Genomic DNA, 20,277 nt, shown 5'->3' with positions numbered 1-20,277 from the left:
CTGTTAGAATTAACCAATCATATTCAAACACATGTTAAATGAGCCGGCCCACACCCACCACCATGTAAAGTGCATCTGATATACCCTAAATCAATTTCAGATGTTCGAGTAGGCTTTTCCCGACATTTTTGTGTTAACGGTGCATAATTGCACATTACCTTGGGTGCCGGTTTCAGCAGAAGAAAAAACATAAAAGCATGAGGAATTATGAACTGTTTGAAATATCAGCTCGTGTTAAAACTTAAACCTTCAGGCTTAGGCAAGAAAACAAATATCTGGGAAAGCCTACTAGAACATCAGAATTGTATTAGTTAATTAATTACCTTAATTAGTACATTTTATTTATCATTTTTAATTTATTATTATAGGACATCAGAAATGTATTTAGGGTCAATCAGAGGCACTTTGAATGGTCGCAGGTTTGACATGAGCTTGAATGTGATTGGTTCATTCTGACCCACAGCCGCATCGCAATTATAACAGGGTGTGTACACTTTTACTTTCCCATCTTGAAAGGATTACATCTCTTTTTCAGTTGAGTTGTTCCGTTTTTAGACCACATTTTCTTGGCTTCAATTTTGGTATATTCCAAAAAATTTGACCAGGGGTGTGTAGACTTTTTATATCTACTGTATCGATTTCAGCCTTATATTAAAGAGAAGAAGGCGCACAAAAGATTGAAGATTTATTGATGTTTAGCTGCAGAAGGTGTCACCACTCACCTTTTCAGTCATGTAACATCGGCATAGTACCGCATCACTTAGGCCATAAAAGCATTTTTTTTTTTTATGTCAAGAAGACAATGCATAAGCAAGCACAGCTACAGAATTTTACAGAACGTTGTCTGCGGGAAAGGAAAGTGGGGCGGAAAAAGGATTTGAAGAGGCACTGAATGGTTATCAAATGTTTTGAGATGTTCCAAACGAAAATGGATTTGTACAGGAGGGAAGATGTCAGATCAAATCCGCATGCAAAATGATGACGGTGGACTTTGAAGCGGCAACAGATCAGAGCAGAACGTTGTCTAGCGAAGCCCAAATGGCTCGTAACTTGTGTACCTGGCATGCATGAAAAGATCCGGAATGCTCTGAGATGAAGGTTTCAATGATGATGATGATGATGATGATGATAATGATGACGCCTCTGTGACGTCGTTCGTTTTTTGTTCACATCGTCTGCTGTGTCCTTCCATCACATCACAGTGATAATGACGTCAACTCATTTCAGAGATGATTTGATGTCTTATATGTCGTCAAGATTTGTAGACAAACAGTAACACACATTTTTGCACAAATGATTTTGATGTTTGAAGGTAATCCTAAACTATTTTCATAATAGCAACACTATTTATTTATTAATTCATTCACTGCCATTGACGGCTATAGACGTAAAAAATTCATTTAAACTATTTTTAGTTAAAAAAAAATTCCCACTTTGGTTAACAAAAGTATGAAAACCTAGAATTTGTTTTTTATTTATTTATTTTTACGTTTTTTTTTTTAAGGAAAAGATTATTAAAAATTAGGGGCATCAGGGGCAAATTTGTAATCGTAATTAATCGCATGACTTCACTAGTCACTCAAATTTTAAATCTGTTCTAAATGTACAAAAAAATCTAGGTTTTCATACATAACAAAAATGGAAAAAAAAAGTTAAACTAATAAAAATAGTGAAAATGAATTGTTGACGTCTTTAGCTGTCAATGGCAGTGAATGAGTTTTAAAGTCCCCGTAGAGTGAAAATAAATGTCTTGTGAATTTGATCAAATCGAATCAAAGTCGAATGATTAAAAAAATCAAAAAAATCTGTGATGAAGCTAAGCCTTTGTCGCAGCTCTCAAACGATGTGGGCGTGTTCACTAATGTGCTGAAACCACCCCCCCCCCCCCACTCAGCAGTCAACTGTCAATCAAATACCCCTTGTACATCCTGGAAAAATGGATGCTACTTTGACTAGCATCTTGCTTATGCTACATTTCTGAGACATGAAAAAAGCTCCTGTTTGCTCTTCCACCCTTCTCAAGTGGGACAGACACGCAATCACGGCCAACAACGAGGCACTCTAAAGCAACCATCGGAAGGACTTTTGGGGTGTAGGCATAGCTAGCTAATGTTCCATTTGTGCTGGAAAATGGCTGATGCATATTGATGGAGGGATGATTCATGGCAAATAAAAAAGAAAAAAACTGAAACGTGAAAAGAAGTTTAACACGACTTTTCCACAAGTGAGTGCTACCTATAATATATTCAAAACAAATCTCTAAAATCACTTTACAGGGTATTTAAAAAAAAAACTCCATGAAAAATATCTTACTAACAAGAGTACTGTCGAGTTTGCAGTGTAAATGTCAAAAAGCTGTCAGAATTGAAATAAAGATAACCATTAGTTGTCACTTACACATTAAATAACGGCTTCCAGTTAGGATTGGAACGGCACTGATTTTTTGTGTGTGTGTGTGTGTGTGTTTATCAAAAACAAGTTGTGCATAATATCATAATCCGTTTTCCTTCTTTTTTTTCCGTTTTTTTCTCTTTGTACAAAACTTGGCGAGCTTCCCTTCAAAAAAGGTGTTTGTTCATTTCGCTACATGCTTCATGGAGTAAGATCGTTAAATACGAGCGCGTCTACCCTGTGCTTCCATTTGTGCGGATGACAGTCAGTGATGCTACCGTTTCTCCTCTCACCGCGATGTATTGCAGTAAGATGGAGTAAAACAAAAAAATATAAAGGAACTGGTGGAAAATTGAATTTTTTTCTCCTTTAGTTGAAAAAATTGTGAAATTATAATATAGTACAGGCAGAACCACCTAAATTTGAACCTAGTCAATCAGTAAGCTACAAGAGTGCAGTTATGGAAACGGGGAATTGCCAATCTGAAGTGGCTAATATGTTTACTTGCAAATCTTTAATCAAATTGGCAGTTCCCCGCTTCTGTAAGTAGTAAAAAAAAAAAAAAAAAATGCATTAATTCTTATGGTGCCCTAGTGGCTGTATGTGTAGTTGCATAAGCAAAAAAAAAAAAAAAAAAGTGCTACATGAAATGTTTTATGTTATATATATCATAAACCGAGGACAACCCACATGATATAAATAACATCACCGACTTGCTTTGAAAATTTCATGTTGGAATTTCTTGTTGAGTCCAAATCCAAATTTGACTAAATCTACTGACGTGATCCAATCGTGATTTCTGACATAAATTGTTGCAAATTGCAATGCTCTTGAAATAGGTCTTTAAAGAATATCTGCAATATTTGATTGAGTGTCGAGAAAGGAAGGAGGCCCCCAAAGCGAGTCCAGGGGCAGTGCACCAATTTGCCAGTAGAGGGCGTAAACCTTCATTATTTTGATTTTGTAACCTTGTACAGCATTGAGAGAATATTGATGATGTCATCACCAGCCTATTGCATAAGGCAAAATCATCAGTCCTCCTCCCAAAATCCCATTATTATCTATACTACACAAATTCCAGTGTGCAACTGTATATATATGTACAATAACTTCAACAAATATACAAAACATAAAGTTGATGATATTTCGGACGGTAATCCACTTGCATTTCCTCTCAAAACGGTGACAACATTCACGTATAATGTTTACCAGCTACTGTACTGTTGACTAACTCAAAATAATCCTACACGCCGCTACGGAAGTCCGACTGATAAAGTAGGAAATTTTCCAGTATATTAAATCACATTCCAATTTTGTAGAAAGGTCCACACGTCGTCCACAAATCGCTACATATAAAATTGTATGCGTCCTCGGTCATGTGATCACTTCCAGGAAATACTTTCCACCACTAATAACATGCTCAACTTTGCCCTTTTTGTGATAATTTGGACGCTTTCTGCAAAACTTCACTTATCTTGTTCTTAAATCCTTACGTGATCTGTAAGGCTGGACATTTGCCCTCCAAACGTAAATGACCAAAAGGAGTCAACGCCTTTTCCTAACAGGGGGAGGCGCTCATGTGCATGTGCGTGTGGTAGTGAGGGGGTAGCACGGGCGGAGGTGGCACGGCCATGGACAGGGCCAGGCCTTGGGGGTGCAGGGAGTGCGACCTGGGCAGGCTGTGAGTGGGGTACCCGGCAGAGGGCGGGGCTTTGGGGTAGCCCCCCCCGGAAGAGGAGCCGGACGGCGGGTTGCCCTGGCCCCCTTTGTGGGCGCCGCTTTTGGGCGGGGGAGGCGGCGGCTGGTTGAGCTGGATGGAGATGTCGCTGGAGGCCTCCGACGTGCTGCGCCCTCGCTTGGGCGGGGGCCACGACGAGTCCGGGTGGAGGAACTGGCCGCTGTAGTCGCTGCTGTCGGACAGGCGGGGGCGGTAGAGCGCCGGGTGGGGGCGGTACATCTCCTCTTCGGCGTAGCGCTTCATGAACAGGTAGACGGACAGCACGCCTGCGCCCTAAGCAACCAAGAATAAAGGTCAAAGGTCACACACAGGCATTAGTGGGCCAATAAGCCATCTATCTAACAAAGGTCATAGGTCACACACATACACAGCCATTAGTGGATGGATGGATGGATCTATCTATCTATCCATCCATCCATCCAGCTAGCTAGCTACCTTGCTCGCTATCTATAGCTAGCTAAATAGCTATCAGGTCCTAGCTAGCTAGCTTTCTATCAAGAACTATGCTGAAATGTAATGTTTCTTATTTATGATTGTCATTATTAGTAGCAGTAGCAGAGGTAGCAGTAATAGTAGAAGTAGAAACAGCAACAATAGAAGCAATATGAGTGTAAGAAGAAGTAGTACTAGTGGTAGAAGTAATATCAGAAGTAGTGCTGTGGGGTGTGCTAAACTGTAGTTAGTTAGCCATGAGCCTCCTGGTTTGAAATGTTAATGTTATTTGATTTTGCGGGGTGGGGGAACAAATGCGGCCCCCAAACAATATAAATGAGTAATTATTTCATTTATTCGGACACTTTGATTCTCCCCCAGGCTTTGGGAATCCCTGAATTAAAGTGTTGCTGCTCTTCCTAGTGGGCAAATAGGCACATTACAGCTTAACCATTAAACCCTTTGGTGGCGTGACAAAAATGGATTTATATTCATTTGTATTTTTGAAACAATATTGATTCTCATGGGTTGTGCTGGTGTACCTAATGTTGCGGTTTGTACTTCCGAACCATCGCAAAAACAAAACATCTCTACAAATGAGATTGCCTAAAAGCATTAAACTGCTTTGTGCATATGTTTTATGACTTTATGACAGAGGAGTACAGAAAATGCAGTAAATGTGATTGCAAAAGGGGCGAAATTGAGAAGGGGGGAGACGATGGGGAGGAGGAAGACGCCGAACTGTACACTGCACCAAAACAGTATGCGGATAAAGGAGGAGTGGAGGGAGGGAAGTCGCAGGACGGAAGAGCAAAGAATGCACATTAAATTGCAACAAGCCTCCACGCACACACATGAATGGACTGTGTATGTTTTTTGTTTTTTTAACTATTAGTTGACTATTTCCTGGTTATAGCATTAGCTGGCAGGTGTGCTAAGATTGCTTTTGATTGTTGTATTTGATTAGTGTTTGATTAATAAACTTCTGTTTGTCTGTGTTTCTTGGACGGGTTGTGCCTGTTAAATGAATCTTGTTGCGCTGTACTCTCACTCTGTGCATGTGCAATGACAATAAAAGATAAATAAAATAAATAAAAAATATTTTGGTATTTTGTGGACAATGTATATTGAATGCTTTTCAGAGTTTTTTTTTTTTGGAAGAATTTGGGGGGTTTGTAAAACGAATATGTTCCCAGACCGACCTCTTTGAGCAGGAAAGAGGAGGCGGCGAAGGCGAAGGACCACCCGTAGTGGTAGTTGAAGAATTGCTCAGGCTCCCGGGGCCGGTTCATCACCTCGTCATTGATGCTGGAGATGTACAGCACCAGGCCCACCACCAGGCTCAGGCCTGCAACAACCACATGTTGTAAAGACACGGGCGACGCCAAGAAAGAGCATAGAAATCATCATGGGGCATTTGAAACAGGAAATGGAAATAATCGGGAAATGTATTCATGTTGCGCCTCGATTCCAGAAAAAAAGCTGAGGACTTGAAAGCTAGTTTTCGACTTGCAACATTCAAAGTCTCCTTCCAGGAACATTTCCACGCATGAGCGGCAACATATGGCCAATGTCGACTATTCAATATTCAAAGAAAGACATACTTTTAGCATGAATAATTTCAAGCCGCATTGCAATATTTACAAGCATTGCCAACATAGCTTTTACATGTATGTTTACTTGAAAAATATTTTTTTTGCTATAAAACGAGGAACTCATGCTGCTGTCCACTGTTGACACGTTGATCTGACCCTAAAAGCACACACACACATACTATTGCAGTCATTTTCAATCATACGTCAAAAAATGAAAATAAACAGTTAATACATTTGTTAAAGTGGCATGCCGACAAGAGAAGCATTATTAGCTTATTATATATTTAGAAAGACAAAAAAAGAACTTCCAGCGATTGCAGTGGCCCGTTACATAACTGCTATGACATCACAACTATCATTGCCCTAACTATTTAAAAAAAGATATTGTTATTATTATTATTATTATTATTTCATCAGCGACGCCTGAGATGCTGTTTGATGTTGCTCCGAGCACTGCGGCGCTGCAACACGTCAAACGGAGCACAAGAGCTGCAATCTGCCACCATTCGGCGCACAGACAACAGGAAAGCAATTGGGGCTGTGATCGCCACCTGCCGTCCAAACGGATGAACTACAATAATGCAGAAAAATCACATGACTCGACTGGATTACTGGCAAGGAGGCGAAGTAACGTCATCACTGTTTGTGTGCAACAGCAATAATCTTTTCATGTATGCAATGTATTTCATTTCCTCTTTACAACATGGATTTTAATTTTATTACTGGCCATAATGATGACGTGTGATTTTTTTAGCAATAACATTTAATCATTACTGTCGAGTGTTATTGATCTGAACACATTTTCTTATTGCATTGCGCTTAATGTCAAACCACGTTACATTGTTGACAAGTGAAGTTGATCCTTGAGACCAACCGAGCAGTTGAGACCCTGTGATGCTTTGCTAAACAAATCTATTGATTTGACCGCGCAGGGGAAAGGATGCGAACGAGCGGCACCTGAGAGGATGAAGAAAATCCCCGACACAAAGGCGAGGATGGTGCGCTGGGGCTGGATGTGTCCGATGTTGCTGATGACGAAGGCGGTGAAGACGAAGAGCAGCGACACCATCGGGAACGGCGTCGCTGTGCGCACCATCTCTGTGGAGGATACTTGTTGTTATTATTAAGTCGTAGTGGCATAAAACGCTTTTATACATCTCTGCTAATGTTCACATTTTCCTAGAAAATCACAATGTCACATAAGTAAGTATAAAATAAGTACCGCTCAAATGACATTCTAGTATACAGGTGTCAAACTCTGATCCTCGAGGAAAAAATGGGGAGTGATATTTAATTCAAAAGACCTAGTAAAGTTTTCTTTCACCCAGAAATTCTAATGAAAATCTCCCTGTACTTAAAAAATTCTGAGTGAATAAAACTTTATTCGTTTTTTTTTCTCAAGTAAATATCACTCATTTTTCCAGTGAGTCCCTCCATGCTTCAGAGGTTTCCCTCCTCAAACACAGCTGAATCAAATAATCAGGATCGTTAGCAGGTTCCTGCGGAGCTTGCTGATGAATCAGGTGTGTTTGAGGAGGGGAATCTTCTAAAACATGCAGGATTGCAGCCCTCGAGGACGGGGTATTTGATACCTTACCGTTTTGTTCTAGCAGCAGTACCTGCAATCCGCCAGCAGGGGTCCTTACAACTTAAAATGTACAGTTCGAGGCTTGCTTGCACTCACTGAGGATGTTTGCGGTGTTTTCGGTGGTGATCTCGATGTCAGGCTCTGTGAAGTACTCGGATGCTACACATCTCCCGTTTTCGGACCCTGAAAGGAGACAATAATAATCACAAGATGTAGTTAAGTAATGCAACAAGTCAGAAAACAGAAAATATAATATAAGAGTGATTTTTTTTTTTAGAGGCGTCCTCAACTAAGCAGAGGAGCTTATTAACACAAACTTGATTTTAAATTAATTCATAAATATTTAGGGTAATAATCACACTTTCAATTGAGTAACGTGAGGGTTCATCGGTGGTTAATGGAATACTCTTTATAAGATGATAAAGCAGGAACAACGTTGTTTACTCACGCAGCGAAAGCGACAACACTTCCTGACAAATGATCAGCTGACCAACACTAACCAATCAGGAGCTAGCAAACATTAGGTAAATGCAAGGGAAGGAGAACAGCGGATTCAACATGTCAATTTAGCTACTTGCATAAAAAAAAATTAAAAAAAGTATAAATGTGTAAATAATAATGCTGGAAACAAACATGTATAAGTAAATATATGTTTGAACAAATTAACTTCAATATTACTCATTTCCGAACCTTACAGTACGGTAATATTATTTATACAAATTGTCTTTGAGTTATCTTCAAACTATATGACCATAAGAGTATTTTGTTTGTGCCAATTGTTTTCTTTTTCTTTTGTTGTTCTTATTCTTATATTTCATATTTGATGCCTGTTTTCCTGTGCTACTTGCAAAAATGTAAATTTTAAATTTGGTACAATTATGACATTAATTGTGATTGGTTTTCTGTAAATCGCCATAGAGCAGAGGTTGGGCATCGAGGGCCGGAGTCCTGCAGGTTTTGCATGTTGACCTGATATATGATCAGTTTATCAGCAATCTCTGCCTGATAAAACATCCTGTGAAAAAAAAAAAAAACCTGCAGGACTCCGGCTTAGAGATTAGGTGAAACATTGTAACTCCAAACTGAGGGAGTATATTTTGATGTTTTGTCGTACGAGAAATATCTATAACCAAATAGTGGAAAATAAGGGGTAGGATCATTATAAGTTCTCTGAACTTCTACCTGCTCCTTTTGAGTACCACCTTTGTATAACTTTTGTTGTAATTGTTTTGTTTCTTTTAACTAGATGTTACTTAAATAAATGAAGAGGAGAAAAAAAGTTGAGTGTCATTTAACTCATTCACTGCCATTAACAGCTATAGACGTCAAAAATTTATTTTAAACTATTTCTATTAGTTTAACTTTTTTTTTTAAATTTTGTTAACAAGTGTATGAAAACCTAGAAAAAAAATTTTTTCTGTACATTTAGAACAGATATTAAATTTGTCATTAATCGTGAGTTAACTAGGGAAGTAATTACGATTACAAATTGTAATCGCCTGATGCCCCTAATTTTTAATAATCTTTTCTTTTTTTTAAACATACATATATATATTTTTAATTTAAAAAAAAAAAATTTTAAGGAAAGATTATTATAAATTAGGGGCGTCAGGCGATTACAATTCGTAATCGTAATTAATCACATGGCTTCACTAGTTAACTCATGATTAATCACAAATGTTATATCTGTTCTACTATAATAATAAAAAAAAAAACTAGGTTTTCATACTATTGTTAACAAAAGTGGGAAACATTTTTAAACTCATAGAAATAGTTCAAATAAATTTTTGACGTCTATAGCCGTCAATGGCAGTGAATGAGTTAAAAAAAAGGGGTGTGCACACTTTTGATATCCACCGTACATTACTGTTACAGTGCCGCATGTGACTTTTTTTTTGTTGGCCTGGCATGCAGCGCGCGCGTCCGTAGCCGTGCCTACCGGCCACGAAGCAGACCCTCCAGAGGCCCGAATGCAGAGCCATCTTGACCTCCATGCTCTGGTTGTGCTGCAGGATGACGCCCTCCACCATGATGAGCCAGTAGTCGGTGGACACGGCCACCCCCACCAGCAGCAGCCCGCAGGCCCCGAACACTGTGGACAGGATGGTCAACGCGCGGCTGCTGCACGAACTCATCTGGAGGGCACAGAGAGGAGACTCGTGGGTGCGCGCACACGCGCGCGTGTGTGTATGTGGAGCACATTTATTTGGAGTGGGTCACGTAAGGGAAGTTGTTAGGATTGTAGGGGGCGGGGGTTTAAAAAAAAAAAAAAAAAAAAAAAGCAGGCACACTTGGATGCACACGGCCGCTGGCCATCCTCCTGTCTCGCCTTGTTACCGCTAAAGATGAACTCATCACACATCCTCCTCAACCAATCCTGTTAAAGGTTAGCGTCAAGCCAACACATGAGCGCTTCATGCTAAAGCACTTCAAAAAGAAAACACACGCGCGCGCGCAAAAAATGTTGAGAGGATGCTGTCTGTTTACATTTGCGAGTGGCTGGATGTGCAATCGGGCAACATCTGCTTCATGTCAGCTTTACGCCTTTGCTTTGATTGAGTTGATTACATCATCGGGTGAGCGAGCAAACGCTCAAGATGTCTCGACGGAAAAAGCTGTTTTCGACATTTTCATGCTCATTTCGAAACTTTTTCACACAAACCAGCGCTTCTCAACCGTCGTCCTCGAGTGCCCCTATCCAGCCTGCTTTTTTTTTGTCTCCCTCCGCCAACGCGGGTGTTTCAAACATTCAGCTCATCAGCACGCTTTGCATGAAGCCTTGAACACAGCCTCAGCTGTGTTGGCTGAGGGAGACATGGAAAAAACAGGTTGGATAGGGGTAATCGAGGACCGAGGTTGAGAACCACTGTTGTATACAGTATTCCTTTTTTGTCTTGACTCGTGATTTAATTTCACTTAATTGGTCCCAGAATAATAATAAAAAATATATATATACACATGATCTATGCCAGCAACATTTAACGGCAAGCAGAACAATTACATGCACTTCCTCTGCATGACAGGTCACAAGGTCAACCTGTGTAAGCACATGTTGCCATTCATAACAATAGAATCATTGCTTTCACCAAGAGCAAGTACTTTAACTCGTTCACTCCCGGCCATTTTAGCTGAAGCAACCCCCTTCGCTCCAGGCAGTTTTACTGGATCTTGACTGATTTTGCAAGGCCCATAAAATATTTTGTTCTATTGCTATAAAAACATGGAACCTACCAAAAGAAAGATTAAGAAAAATGTATTTGTACCTGTTTCCGTTTTGCAGAAATTAGCATTAGAATAAAGCTAAGTTTCATCATTTTTCACAAAAAATGTTGAAAACACTGGGGAAAAAAGAGCTTGTTGCAACATGGCCCTAATCGATCTGTTATACTCTGCTGCCACCTACTGGCCGTTTTTTGTAATAACTACCATTGCTTTAAGTGACCACTTCAGGTCAGATGTTGCATCAAAGCCTTTTGGACGCTCTATAAATACGTTTTTGGGACCATGGCAATATTTAAAATAGAGCTTTTTTTTTCCTTTTTTAGAGTAAATGATTTAATTATTAAGTATTACGGGTTTTTTTTCCAATTGAGATAAGATCATTATTATTTCAAAATATATGAATTTGATGTGATGTCATGCCGTGACATTTTTTAAAATATCGTCGCTACTATGCGAAAAACACTTATGTCCCATTTTTTGTCATTTTTTACATTTTTATGTTTTGGGGATGAAACGGAACGCAGACATCACAAAAACGTAAAAATTGGAAGAAAATAGCAGCGACAATATGTTCCTTACTTAAATAAAGGTTGACTTAGAGGACAAGGTGAAAGGTCACCTTTAATATGACCAACATTTTAATCAAATTGTGTATAAAGCATTTCAATTAAAAACAGTATTTTTTTTCAATCATAATTTCCTTGTCAGATGTCTCATCTAAAAACATGAACATGTGTGTGTTGTGGTGCGAATTTAATAGCTGATTTTACAGCAAGATGAGCCTGCGTGAGGTCCATGTGCATGCACATAACCTGCAGCGACACACTGCAAAAATAGCAGCAACACACTCCACACTCATGTGGGGGATGGAAGATTAATCATAAAAAAAAATATATATATATATATATATATATAATTACGGATACTGTAATTAAATGGCAATTCATAGAACTACAAATTGAGAATTCCATTTTGCATGCAATCCAACTCAATTGTCACGTCAAACCAAGCATATTTATTGTCGGCCTGTGCCGTCTTGCAGTTTGCCGTTGTTGTGAGAGCCACGCTGGCTTGTGAACAGAATAGTTGTGTTGTTCTTACACAAGTCGACAAGCAATAAATCTGCTGCTGATGTTGCAGAGCTGCACAAACATTCAAACACAAGACGCCTTTAATCTTCCCGTCTGTACATTCGCGCCGTGCTGTTGTTTGCCGGCCGTCTGTCGCTCTCTCACATCGACTCACTCCGCGCTATTAAAATACGAAACGGCACTTCTTGATCCACGGTGCAAAATCGAATTATTTTCTATGAATCGCCAAACAGGGGGGAAAAAAAATAAAAAAAATAAATTTACTTCTCACACACTTAAAAGAAACTCTAATGCATACTTTTTGGCTATGTGTAAGAGATTATTATTTTTTGCATGAATTACAGTTTTTAAGTGTGTGCGAGTTTTGTTGTTGCGGAGGAGCGAGTTTTTTTGTGTGTGAGTGAGAGTGTTTTTGGGTGTGTAAGAGTATTTTGAGTGTGTTGGTGCATGAGAGTTTTTTGGTGTGTAAGAGATGTTGTTTGGTGTATGAGTTTTTTGTGTCAGTGTGAGATTTTTCATGAGCATTATTGGTTGTTGGTGAGTGCAAGAGAGGTATTTGTGTGAGATAGTTTTGTTGTGATGAGTGTGAGAGTTTAGAGTGAGATATTTTCGTGAAGGTTTTTTCTCCATGTGAGAGATATTTGTATGAGTGAGTTTTTTTCATTATTTTATTTTTGCTTGCGTGAGAGAGGTCTTTAGGGGAGTGTGAAAATGTTTTTGTGCGTGAGTTGTTTGTTAGAGTTCAATTGGAATGTGAGAGTTTTTTTTGTGTGTGTGTGACAGATTTTTGTGTGTGTGTGAAAAGTCTTTTGGCGTTCTTTTGACATGCAATAAAGTTGTATTATTTTGTGTGAGAGTTTTTTTGGAGTGTGAGATTTTTTTTTTCATCTATGTATTTTTTTGTTGTGTATCAGATATTATGGTGTGTGTGAGAATGTTCTGATGTATGTGTGAGAGGTCTTGTGAGCGTGAAAGAGCTTTTGGTGAGAGTGAGAGATTTTTGTTGTCCATCAAAGTTTATGTTTATTCAGAGTACATATTTTAGGTTTGTGTGAGAGTTTGCTTGGACGTGTGACTTTAAAAAAAAAAAAAATGTATAAGGTTTTTCGTCTGTTTGTGTAAAAGGTGTTTAACGGGTGAGAGTTTTTTTGTGGCCTGCGATTGCATAAAGTCACATTGCTTATCAATTAAGTGTGGAGTTTGCAGTCGTATGAAGTGACACAAAGTGTATCATGATTCATGTGCAAATGCAAGCTCCACTTTGTGTGCGTTAGAACAAAGCGATGGCACCCTGCGAGTGAAGGCACCACATGAGAGAAGTTCTCAGAGAGATGGCAAGTGCGAAGCGGGCAAAGTACTCACAGGGTAACTAATACCAAATGTCAAGGGTAGAGAGAAAACCTCCTTTGTGGCACAAAGGGGGAGCCAATGAAAGGGCTCCAAATCAAATCGATCAAACGTCTAAAGTTCTAATTTGCACAAATGGCGCCCTTCGCGTGAGCTTGTGTCTCTCGTGAAGAGGAGAGAGACGGAGCCACGCGACGGAGAACCGAGGAAATGGCGGGATGGCGACGGGAAGGCCACGGTGTGAAGTACACAAAACCGTAACAAGCACACCTCAGAATGAAGGTGGCACAAATGAGTATGAATCAATTTGTGCCATCACTGGCACAAGCGGGACACATTTTCTTTTTAGCGCCAAAATCATTGACACATCACTTGTTAAATAGATAGATAGATATCGAGCTATCGAGCTATCGAGCTATCGAGCTATCGAGCTATCGAGCTATCTAGCTAGCTATCGAACCAGACAGACAGACAGATAGATAGACAGTAGGGGTGTGAATTGCCTAGTACCTGGTGTTTCGATTCGTATCACGATTCATAGGTCACGATTCGATACCGATTAATCCCGATGCAAATCTTTACATTGATTATTGCGTTTTTTTCTTTTTTTTTTACTCAAATCAGTAAACTTGTACATGTACACTGTAAGATATGTATGAAAATGTATTAGGAATAAATACAAATAAATTCAGGCTTATAACTGAGCCACCGCATTTAACAAACAGTCTGTTTCATGTTTGAACAGCACTGAAATAAAATATTAAGGCTTAATGTACCATTCATATAACATTCTTCTATGCTTAATGTGTGAATCCTAACCCTAAGTAAGACGTTTTTGTTGAATATTCCCAGAATGATGTTTAAAAATCGATTCGAGAATTGCGCGCTGTAATATCGCGATATATTGCCGAATCGTTTTTTTCTAACACCCCTAATAAATAGATAGATGGATGGATAGATTAGCAGAGCAACAAGAAGACACTATACAACAACAACAACAACAACAGCAACTGAAGCAGCTATGAAAGACAAAAAGCTAGCTAGCTAACTAGCTAGCAATCGAACTCACTGAATAAAGAGCTAGCGAGACAGCTAGCTAATCAATCGCCATAGAAAGATGACCTTTATCTCGGATCCTTTTAGCGCCCCAAAACATCAAAGCATTATATTTGTATGTGCTCAAACCCCCTAACCAATAGAAATAGAGATATGAAGATAAAGATAAACCTGCAATCGTCCAGATTGAGACTGAATTGAAACTAAGGCACTTCTTCTGTTGGGGCGCGTGTGTTAACATTGCACTCTTAGGCCTTCTGAGACAAGGGCCCAGCTCTCCCTGGCCCAGAAAGAAACGAGCCGGTTGAATTGGATAGATTGGAGCCACACGAGGGGGGGCGGGAAAGGGGGGGGGGGGGGCGAAAGGGTTTCAATCTCTGTCGTGTGTCACAATCTCCAAGCTGACATCATCGTAGGCTCTCCGGGGAAGACAGAAAGAGGCCATGACGGATAAAAAAAATAATAAAGGGAGAGGCGAAGTGATAGCGGGAACAGAACTCATGACTACTAGTACAGGTCATGCACTATAGAGGTGAGAATCGACAAGGTACAGACCGGATAAAAAAAACATATCGCTGTATCATTTCAATGCTTAAAATGCACTTAAACTGACTGAAGCACACTTTTTAAACACACTGTAAACATATTGGAGGAATACATTATTTGGAAAACGCCACATAGTCGTTTGCGTACATGCATGTGCCTTTAAGAGGCGGGGCCTGCTTGGGTTTCATGTGACATCCATTGGTGAGGGCGTTACAGGAAGTATACTGTAGTAACTCATAAAAGCGTATTGCTTAAAAAAAAAACATAATAAATCAACGGAATCATTTTGACATTGTTTTGCGCATGGCAAGAACGGAGTTTGTGCCGAGCGTCGTTTCCTCGACAAGTTGGACCTTTTAAAACCCAAGCGTGTGCTTCCAAACAGCAAATATTCTGCCGATACATCACAATCACATCAGAGCTTTTAATTGGCCCGAAGCGAAGGGCAGGGAAGAGTAATTGGTTTGGTATGTTGGTTTTATAGGCGCATGGGCCCCCGTTGCATTCTCTGCTTACGATGCCCCCCCCCCCCCCCCCCCCGCTCGTTGCGGGCTCTCCCTTATTAATAGCAGCGTCGTTTGTTTTCCGAGTAATGGGAGATCATAGCGCTCGGAAGCCATCATCGTTGCTTTCCTATTCCCCGCATACTGCGATGCACGAACCAGCGTTCCATTCCGACGGTTTGGTCTTTGACTTTGCATTGAGGGAATCACCTTTGCTAAGCTTGTATCCATTCATTTGATTGATTGATTTATTTAACTCGTTCGCTGCCGTTGACGGCTACAGACGTCAAAAATTCATTTGAACTATTTCTATTAGTTTAACATTTTTTTCTACTTTTGTTAACAAGAGTATGAAAACCTAGAATTGTTTTCATTGTGCATTTAGAACAGATATAAAATGTGTGATTAATTGTGAGTTAACTAGTGAAGTCATGCGATTACAATTTTTTTTATAATCTTTAAAGTTGCATCAGGTGATGATTTTTTTTTAAATTGTAGTTAATCGCATGACTTCAATAGTTAACTCACGATTAATCACACATTTTATATCTGTATTTCTAAAAATAAAAATCTAGGTTTTCATACTCTTGTTAACAAAAGTGGGGGAAAAAATGTTAAACTAATAGAAATAGTTGAAATGAATTTTTGACGTTTATAGCCGTCAATGGCAGTGAATGAGTTAAAGACCACTTATCCTGTTCACGGTTAAACGTGGAATGCTTGTCTGCCTCATATCCTTGATTCCCAGCTTAAGGTCCATGTAATAGTTTTGTCTTCATGAGTAAAACAATTCAGCTCATTTCCCCCCCCCCCCACTACTAGTGCCACTTTTGGCTAACGACTACACTAGTGACATGACTAGGCCCAGCAACTAGCCATTTGTCATGCACTAGTAGCTTTCTTATGAAGGATAAGAGATATTTTCTACATGTACTAGTACACTCGTTGTCCTCATGACATCTGCGTGCTACTAGTGAGGTCAACTAGTAGAATTTTGAAACGTTTCTTGTTGTGATAGTAGCACTCGTTTTTAGTGGGCAGTGATGTCATACAGTATAGTAAGGCAGAAGGCAGAAATAAAAATAACACACATACAAAAAAAATCCTAGTATGACACAGTCGTTTTATTAGTGCGCCCAAGTCGTACTACTAGTACGCTGAAGTGTTTTAATAATGAGGACAACAAATATGCTACTAGTATGGACATAAAGAATAATGAATAAAATGCTGACGTGTCTTTCCGATAATGTCTTATATTGATGTGTGGCTCCCATTTTGACTCAAATCGAAATGACCAAAAGTGACCTTTCTGGTCACGTTGCTGATAAAGCCCAATTTTTGCTCCGTTGCAGCCAATAACGAATAAGAGCCGCTTGGATGAAATTGTTTTGTCATTTTGCAATTTAGATGAGTGCATTTAAAACAGACACATGACATGACATTGCGTTTAAGTCTGCTAGCTTAATGCTAATGCATGCTGGAGAATGCTATAGAAGAGCCAACAAATGGCATCTAAATGACGGGGGTATAACATTTTAGGTCATGGATATTTAATAATAAACGGCGCAGCAATACATTTTTAGACAATATGACAATACTCCCAGGCGTGCATTCTTTATCCTCTGCAAAGAGAAACATATATTACTGCAATTATAAGTTACTTACTCTTATTCATTTATGTAATGTGCATTATTATAGAGTGTTATTTTCCTTAGTAAAAAAAACTTGCTGCTATTCTGAGGCACGCTGGAGTGGAATACTGTAATGATTTAAAAAATAATAATAATTAATAGGGAAAGACGCTTTGACATACAAGTAGATGGACTTAAAAGCTGGTCATTAAGGATATGGAATAAAAGCTTTGGCATAGTTGGGTTCCATACTCACGTTGGGACCGCTATACCGTGATGTCGTCCCTTCGTGTCATTTCGCAGCATTTTTTTGTCTGTTTGTGGTAAATGTGGAAACAAAAGCCCAAATTGGCAGTCAAAAAAACATGTCCTGCAAAAGTGCATGCTTGCATATGCGCCACCAGCAGCACCGACGTGCGCATACACTGGAGGATGGCTCGGAGTCCGACACCCTACCGCCCCCCACCCCACCCCCCTCAGCAAGTGTCCCCCACCCTCCTACTCTCAGGCGGAGTTTGGAGCTCCTCAACACGGCGCGCGTACACGTGAGCGAGTCGACACACGCATGCACACGCTCATTTATGGTGCGCATGTTAACACAACATGGGCGCCACGCTGCATCGCGCGCACACGCACATTTGATAAGTCAGGACGGCAATGGCGTCATCGTGGGGTCATTACTGCCAAAACACAAACACACACACGTACACAATATGGTTATTTTAAAAAAAAAAAAAAAAAGAAGGAAAAAAGGAGAATTACTCACCCTGCCACCAGAGTCGTGCGCACACGTCAGCAGCCAAGAGAGCACACACACAGAAGCGCGAACACACGCCAGGGAGATTTGGTGGGAATTTGGTGCTCTTCTTCTTCTTCTTCTTCTTCTTCACTCCGTCCGTGCGTTCACCTCCAGCCCAGCCTTAAATCCATCAGCCCTGCTTGGATCCATCCGGAGCGGGCACTGCGGTGTGGATGTGCTTCTGCCCGCCACTTCGGCTTCAAAAGTGTGTGCGTCTACGCATGTGTGTGTGTGTGTGAGAGAGAGAGAGAGCGAGCGAGAGAGAGAGAGAGCGAGCGAGAGAGAGAGAGAGAGAGAGAGCGAGAGAGAGGGAGCTTGTGTGCCCTATCACTGTGTGTAGTAGTGCAACGCTTTTTAACTATATGTGTAGCCTATATGTTAAATAAAGAGTGTGTTGTGTGTGTGAAAATGCGAGATGGTGCCAAACTCCACGTGACCCAAAGACAAAGTGAACTAAGTGCCCGCATGAGCTCATCTGCTTGTGACTCATTCAAACACCGTCAACGGGATTGTCCATCACCGGTTTACGTTCTTGTGATCGTTTCGAACATATTTTTAAAATGTGAAAATGTTAAGAGTCCCCACACACGACGAGGGGAAAAAAAAAACATGAGTGTGGTTTAGTCGACGTGGTCAAAACAACACACCATTTAATAACAATGGCAGTTGTAGTACCAAGACTGACCTGTGGGGGGCAGTATGGTAGCACAGAGTGCAGGGCAAATATGAAGAAGAGTGTACAGCGTCCACATTTCTTTATTTTCCTTGAAAAACTTACCTATATACCGCTTTCACGCTTTGTAAAAAGCTGCCAGATGCCACAAGAGGGCGCCAAAGTCAGGTCTAACACAGTGGGAAAAGTGAATGACGCAAAGGGCGAAAATCCACAAGTGATTGATGCCCCTCTATGCCACAAGATGGCGCCAAAGCAATGTTTTCATGTTAGATATGGCTAATGTAAAAGCTTTCTTCGTTTGTCATCACTCTCCTTCATTTTTTCTCACTTCTTTCCTTCTCTTCTGTCAGTCTGCCCTTCCTTTCTTCTGTCTTTACTCTCTCCCTGCTGGTGTCCTTGTCTTTCATCTTTTCTGCCACCCTTCGTCTTCTTCCTGCCTTTTCTCACTCTTCTTTCCACGTGCTTAATTCCTTTGTTTGGTCCCTTTCTACCCACTCCTTTTTGTAATCCATTTTTTTTCCTTCCTTTGCATCTGCCCCACTTCCTTCCTGTCTTTCTTCCCTCCGTCCTAGCTCCATCCCTACATGGCTTACTTTTTGTCATTCTTCCATCCCCGCTCGCTTCTTGTCCTCCTTCCTTCCTGTTCGTCACCTTCTTTCAGTCGTCCACGTGTCTTGCGGCTCTCGTGACCCAATCATCTTCTGTCGCTTCCTTCATCACCCCGTTTTCTTCTTTTCTGTCCATCTTCTCACCGGTCTTACGTGTCCTTCCTTTCCACCTCTTCCATCTAATTCTCCCTCTCAGTCTCTCCTCCTTCGTTTCAGTCCTTCTTTCTCTTCCTCGCGTCCTCGGCCTGTCAGAGGTCCCCAGAGGTCGCGGTCTATATTTAGAGCGCACTTGAGACAATCATCTCATTTTTAGCAACAATATCAAAAGTCCGTGGCGCCCTCCGACCTCGGGGCACGGATTGTCACAACGAAGGGGAGGAGGGGAGGGATAGAAATAGAAGAAGAGGGATGAAAGTGGCGTCACGGATGACAGTGAGCGATGAGCTGCATGGGGGGGGGGGGGTAGCGGGGGGGGGGGGGGGGGGTAGCGAGGCCTAGCTGCAGCTGCAGCGCATGTCAACGCCGCCGGGTTCAAGCCTCCAGTGTGTGTCATTCATTCTGGAGCATCATTCACTCGTTGGAGGATGCGAAAGTATCATTCGCTGGCCATGATGGATGGTTTTGTTTTCTGTAGCACTTCACGGGTTTGAAGAATGATCGAATTGAGACTTTGTTTGTTAATATTGCGATTTAAAATGCGATTGTGCAGTATATTAGTTGCCAAAGTCGGTTAGTTGCGGAATGTACAGGAGACTAAAGCAGGCTCACGTGCCTACATGGCGGCCATGTTGGCAGGAGCAATGTCCCGTCAAAGGTAATGGACATTAGCTTAGCATTAGCACACGGCTCCAAAAGAGTGTGTTGTAGCTAGAGATCTGCATTTATGGCTGTTCGTAACTTGAGTTCTTGCCATGTTTTGTGTCAATCTATATGGAATAAATTTGGAGTGGGACGAGCTGGGCACAATTTTCTCTCCTACTTTAAAAATTAGCTTAACTCATTTGTTCCCAAAAACGTATACAAATGTTCTATTTTAAATATTACCATGGTCCCA

General features: G+C 40.6%; 1 protein-coding gene across 1 annotated transcript; it reads right to left on the bottom strand.

Annotated features, from left to right (window-relative positions):
- Nucleotides 1-672: 672 nt before the first annotated feature.
- Nucleotides 673-18,203, bottom strand: cacng7b (calcium channel, voltage-dependent, gamma subunit 7b). The gene is made up of 6 exons (XM_086079276.1): nt 17,907-18,203; nt 9,684-9,879; nt 7,841-7,927; nt 7,114-7,254; nt 5,764-5,909; nt 673-4,402 (listed from the first exon to the last, which is right to left on the bottom strand). The coding sequence occupies exons 2-6, from the start codon at nt 9,877-9,879 to the stop codon at nt 3,950-3,952; spliced, it is 1,023 nt and encodes a 340-aa protein (XP_085935402.1). The 5' UTR covers nt 17,907-18,203; the 3' UTR covers nt 673-3,949.
- Between the last annotated feature and the right edge of the window lie 2,074 nt (nt 18,204-20,277).

The sequence above is a fragment of the Leptonotus elevatus genome, chromosome 6 (genome assembly GCF_054856555.1).
Source record: "Leptonotus elevatus isolate MCC_2025b chromosome 6, RoL_Lele_1.0, whole genome shotgun sequence".
Lineage (NCBI taxonomy): Eukaryota > Metazoa > Chordata > Actinopteri > Syngnathiformes > Syngnathidae > Leptonotus > Leptonotus elevatus.
This window is presented reverse-complemented; position numbering and strand designations above follow the sequence as displayed.

Coding starts and splice junctions, on each gene's coding strand:
- cacng7b (XM_086079276.1), bottom strand. CDS start 9,879: ATGAGTTCGTGCAGCAGCCGCGCGTTGACCATCCTGTCCACAGTGTTC. Junction 5,910..7,113: donor GATTTTCTTCATCCTCTCAG/GTGCCGCTCGTT, acceptor TGGTTGTTGCAG/GCCTGAGCCTGGTGGTGGGC. Junction 4,403..5,763: donor CCTCTTTCCTGCTCAAAGAG/GTCGGTCTGGGA, acceptor TTGGTTGCTTAG/GGCGCAGGCGTGCTGTCCGT.